This window comes from Pagrus major, chromosome 23, assembly GCF_040436345.1.
Source record: "Pagrus major chromosome 23, Pma_NU_1.0".
Taxonomy (NCBI): Eukaryota; Metazoa; Chordata; class Actinopteri; order Spariformes; family Sparidae; genus Pagrus; species Pagrus major.
In genome coordinates this window covers 23,485,500-23,490,996 of record NC_133237.1, presented here as the reverse complement: position 1 = coordinate 23,490,996, position 5,497 = coordinate 23,485,500, and the positions used below count along the sequence as shown (strand labels likewise).

The following is a 5,497-nucleotide window of genomic DNA, read 5'->3' as shown; positions in this document are numbered from 1 at the left end:
TCATCTATGTTTTCTCATTCCCATGTTTAATTTTCCATTTGTATTGTTTATGTTAATAGAATTTTGAATGGATGCAGTTGATAATCAGTTAGTGCCACTAGGCAATGAGTGAGGGCAAAATCAGTGACATGTTATAATGTTATAACACAGAATATGTTGATATTTTGAAAGCGCTTCATAAATGCCAGGACTTGGCGACATAATCAAATACCTCAATATTGATACTGTAGCAGTGCTGTAGGGATGAATGTTGGTACTTGGTAGATCGATATTAGCACTACAACAGTCTGTAAGTTCAGAAGATTACATCGTTCTGCTGTTACGCTGCCTTTAAAATCACTTATGCAAACGATAACCAAGATCTAGGGTGATATTTAATCTCATATCACAATAATGATATATTATCGAGGTATTGATACACACCTGAGTGAATTCAGTCATGGGTTTTGAGCACACAGGCATATCAAAAAAAGTTTTATTATTCAATGATGCATTTTTCTTTCTTCCTTTTACACAGTTAATCTCTTTCTGTTTGATAAAAAAACATCATGGTAGTGCTTGGATCTCAAATCAATACTGACGGGAAAAAAAAACATTTACTGGGCTGTTTGGCTGCGGTAATACTGTTAATAATGAGTACTTGGGTGAAGCATGACATAGGTTTAGTAAATGCTCCCCTTCATTTAGTTTCCTGGATGACATTTTCTCCCTCACATGGTAGCATGCCTGTTTACTATTTGCAACAAAAAGAAGATAGTACAATTAGGTCTTAAAGGCCAAAATGGAGGTACTGAAATTCACAGTAGCCACTCGTGATACGGCAGCTTCTTCTCAGCTGTGCTTGGTGTGCAGCATCTCAGTGAGTAAAGAGTTGCAGGGCAAATCTCCCTGAAGATGGCGTTGGTACAAATACTCCTCAACCTGCAAGCTAATGCTGCGTACTTCAGGCAGCCGGAGCAGCAGCTGGCCAAACTTGTCTGAGTGTCCTGGATGACTCTGTTGGGTGTGCTCCATCAGGGCCCTGTTCACCCTCTCTTGAGTCTGCTCCACCTGCCTGCGGCTCTGCACTGACTTCACATCTACAGGTGAAAGAGGATAAATAGCATGTTCATCATCAGCACACAATACATACATGTATACATGCTCAACACTGACAGAAGCTCCATGCATGACAGAAATATGAAATGAAACAACTAAAAGATCACAAAGTTTATCAAAAAGCTACATCTTAAAGGATCCTTCAAAACTAAGACTTTCAAAAGGAAAAGCTCACCGGGGTTGAATAGCACCAAATATTTGAGACAGACAAACTCGTGTCTGTCCAACTGGAGTGTCTTCAGTTTGGACACCAGGTCCTGGGTCCTTGATACCAGGCCACTCAGTGTCTGTCCTGCCTGAGAGATGACGGTCGACACCTCGATCTGCATCAGGATGAGAAAAAGGTGGTGATAAGTTTCTGTGATACATACACAACAGACATTTTTGGTGATCATAAAATTCAAACTTCACCTGTTGTCCAGTGACCAGATATATGCAGCCCTCTTTGCCATAGGTCACCTGTCTACAGAGGTGATCCAGGACCAGAAGCTCGCTCCAACAGCTCTGCAGCAGCACCATCTGGTCCTCCACCTGTGGGAATTATAACAAATGCATCTGATGTAGTTGAAAATGAAAGGCTGTGACCTTTGACCTCCAGTAATTACCCAACACATAGTAAAGATAAAATGCTGATGGTCTGCTTGCAAAGCTTATTAGAGATTTCCACTATGGTGACAGGGCTTATATGATTTTATGATTTATGATTCACTACCTTAAGCTCCTTGAAAAGCACACTGTTCCTGGCACACTCCACAAGGCCAAACAGAGTCTGGTCAGCCATTTTGCACATGATGCTGAATGTATTGAGGCGGTCATGTTTACCGCGGTTGGCCTGTTCTTTCTGCAGACTGGCGACGACCTTTGCACACAGCTGGCTCTCATCCTGCTCCCCCTCCAGGAGCTGACTTAGGAAGTTGGGTGTAAGAGTGGCCGATGACAGGGGTTCTGAGGTTGCGGTTGGAGCCTGGGAGAGAGGGGTGGAGGAGCTTGGTGTTGAGCAGGGGGATGATGCTGGTGTGCTTCTTGGTGAATTAAATGAATTGTTCGGAGTTGGGTGCAGTGGGTAGTTTGAAGGAACGGGGCTGTAGCTACAAGGCATTTCTCCTTTGTCCTGTAAGTATCCAGGGAAGGTGCGGTGGTACAGTCCAGGGTAGGGCAGGGATGGAGGAGTGAGAATCCTGTCTGCATTCATAGTGCAGTCCAGAGGCATGGGCGCACCTGCATGTCCAATTCCAGAGGGATAAGTGTGGGGCTGATGAAAAGCATCAGAGGACAATGAGGCACTTGTGTGACTGCTCATGAGGTGAAGGTCATTTGGAGCTGTGGGCCGGTGTATTTGTGTAGTTTCCATCTTAATCCTGTAGGGAGCAGTGTTTGGCTGGTGGGTCATTTTTTGCTGTTTCATCTGCCTGTCCCGCCGGTACAGAGGGCCAAATTTATTCCTGCCACCTCTCATACGATCCGCTCTCACTGCTGTTGACAGAACATGAAACATATAATCAAGGTTTTACCATGACATGTCAGACATTTTAGTCCATGAAACTGATAACATGGCCCCTCCATTTTTAGGGCTCAGATTAGCTTCACAATACAAAGGCATCATGTATAATCTAGGTCATTACAGGGTCATATATAATCTGGGTCATTACAGCTCTGGTTTATGACTTTTAAGATAAATCTTATGGTTCCATGTGTGTTTCTGTATGGTGTGATTTCCTGTACCTTCTTTCTTCATGCCTACTGCCAAACACTTTTGGAAGCGGCAGTACGGACAACGTTTCCTCTGTGAAAGGTTCATGGGGCAGCTCTGTTGTTCTGCACAGGTGTAATGCTTGTTATTCTGTACTGAGCGTTTAAAGAAGCCCTATGGAGAGAGAGAGAGAAAGAAAGAGAGAAACTGTTTTTCTGCAGATACAAGACACTCTGGGGTGACAACATAAACATACAATATGCATCATTATAGTTACAGATATGATATATCTTTGTTCTATTTGGTGTATACTATCACATCAAAGCAACTTATGATACAGGATACATCCTTTTTCATGGACTTTCCAAACCTTCCTTACCTTGCAGCTTTCACAAGTGAGCAGCCCATAGTGGTATCCTGACACTTTGTCTCCACAGATTGGACAGCTCTCCTCCGACTCTGGTCTGCTGTCTGGCTCGGTCTTTAACTCCTGAGCTAGAGGACGACACCACTATTAACTTTAAATGGTAAATGTACATAATGACAATGTGGACTCGAGTCTACTCAAAGCACTGGTTTGATGACAATAACTTGTGAGGGAATTTGAGACTTGATGCTTCAGGCGGTGAATGTGGCACAAGGTGAGATAACAAGTGCTTGTACTCTTCAATGGAGAGTGTTATAATGATGTAGCAAGCTACTGAAAACACATACAAGAGCAAATCCTGCTCCAACCTTCTTCCTCTTCCCATTTTTTCTTATTTTCTTTAGTAAAATACAGAATTGCCAAAGGCGAGTGGACTTTCCACCATACTGTATTTGTTTTCTTGGGAATAATGAGTGTACTTGACAGTAATACAAACAATAAGACAACACAATATTCCAGTCTGGCATAAGTACAGGTAATATCTCAAGTCATTCACAATGAAGATTCTTAATTACCTCCACCAAGGAGGTTATGTCTTCACTTGTGTGCATCTGTTGGTTGGTTGTTTTCTTGGGTCTCAGCCCAGAAAAGGCACTGTTAACCTTTTTGGTGGAGATCCGGATCAAAGGATAATTCGTTCGACATTTTTGTAAATCTCTCAGGGAATAATACATGGATCTTGATGCGGAAAAACCCGGCATATTTAGGTGGCTGGTATCTATGAGTGAGTACAATTTGATGCAGATCCAAATAAAAACCTGAAACAAGTGGATTTAAATGTGTTTGATTTGATACTGTAGTAGGCTTGATTAAATTAAAGGGGGCTGTCCTTTGGCGGAGGTATGCGCTCTACTGAATGCCATTCTAGTTGATAATATGTCTGGACTGTAAACAGAAATATTCTCAGTTTTGATTCAAAGTACTCCAGAATACTCTGGTTGAGTACTACGCTGCTGACATGTAAGTGTGTCATGTAATGAGGTTTATTGCTCAGCTGTTGAGAGAATAGCGAGCAGCACAGGACCATCCCTCCTCTACAGACAGTACCTTATCACTCAGCTTGATTTGCTTGACTATGATCACAGATATGAGCCTTACATAATTCTCAGATATCACTGGTTATGACTTCCACATGAACCAGTCTCCCAAATGAAAAATCCACAACAGTGAACCACTTTTATGCCTTTTACGTCTGTAGCCTGAATGTGGTTTTCCACATGGATGTGTTCAGTGTCATGTCTGATAAACATATTCAGACACTGTAATACTCTGACTTTCAAAATAGGGTCACTCAAACATTGTTACCCTTAAAACGTTGTGAAAATTCAAACAGTATTTTCTGAAACCTGACTGAAGTTGCACTATTTATCTTTAAGGTTTATTTCTATCTATCTTGTACTCACATGTTGATGATCCTTCCAAATTCAACAGATCCTCTGGGAAGTTTCCAGGATGGTGGACAAGAGGCTGCTGTGTGTGATAACCGGGTAAGTCCATTCTGGCTGATGGGATGTGAGCTTCACATTCAGTCCAGCGGGATCTTCATTGTTGCAAAGATCAGGAGACCAGACAGACGCAGCAGGAGAGTCACAGAAAGGCCGGCAGGAAGGCCCAACAGCCCCGGTGGACTGATGGTTGTTCGAGGCCCACAGGTGGACTTCGATCTGTAGTGAGTGTCATAAAACCTCTCCTGACTGGCACTCCTACCCAGTCAGTCAGCAAGAACACCAGACTGTCCATGAGAGACAGTCAGATATCCACCTGCTCGAGAGTTACTGTAGTGAAATCACTACAGTATCATGGAGCCATCTTGGTACTCAGCTGATAAGATAAGGGTCCACTGAAGAGTGCAGATAGTCACAGTCAAAACTACATACACTCACATTTCATGTTAATTCCTTGAGTTTGACATGAAATCTGAGTATTATCATTATCATATTATTATTAATTCATGCAGTTGTGGAGGTAACGCACCAGCACAATAATATACAAATACTCCAGTACAAGGAAGAGTACTTAATTTAAAATCTTTCTTAAATTAAAGTACAGAAGTATGATCAGCAAAATATATTTAAAATATCAAAGTAAAAAAACTGGCCTATGTGATGTTATTATATATGACATTATTAGATTGTTGATACTGAGGGTAAATATCATTTCATTGTTGTAGCTAGTTGAAGTGGAGCTAATTTTATATACAGTTAGGAAATGTAGTGGCTCCAACTGAGGGGTTCACACGTTAAATCTGAGGCATTGTGAGATGAGTAATAGGGAAAATATCC

At 41.9% G+C, this 5,497-nt stretch overlaps 1 protein-coding gene across 1 annotated transcript; it reads right to left on the bottom strand.

Moving 5' to 3' along the window:
- Positions 1–461: 461 nt before the first annotated feature.
- Positions 462–4,768, bottom strand: nr5a5 (nuclear receptor subfamily 5, group A, member 5). The gene is made up of 7 exons (XM_073494357.1): positions 4,619–4,768; positions 3,168–3,283; positions 2,821–2,962; positions 1,811–2,571; positions 1,510–1,629; positions 1,274–1,421; positions 462–1,079 (listed from the first exon to the last, which is right to left on the bottom strand). The coding sequence occupies exons 1-7, from the start codon at positions 4,710–4,712 to the stop codon at positions 832–834; spliced, it is 1,629 nt and encodes a 542-aa protein (XP_073350458.1). The 5' UTR covers positions 4,713–4,768; the 3' UTR covers positions 462–831.
- Between the last annotated feature and the right edge of the window lie 729 nt (positions 4,769–5,497).

Excerpts from the sequence above, each read along its gene's own strand:
- nr5a5 (XM_073494357.1), bottom strand. The coding sequence starts at position 4,712 with ATGGACTTACCCGGTTATCACACACAGCAGCCTCTTGTCCACCATCCT. Across the intron at positions 2,572-2,820 it reads AGTAGGCATGAAGAAAGAAG|CAGTGAGAGCGGATCGTATG; the intron begins GTACAGGAAATC and ends TTCTGTCAACAG. Across the intron at positions 1,422-1,509 it reads ATCTGGTCACTGGACAACAG|ATCGAGGTGTCGACCGTCAT; the intron begins GTGAAGTTTGAA and ends ATCCTGATGCAG.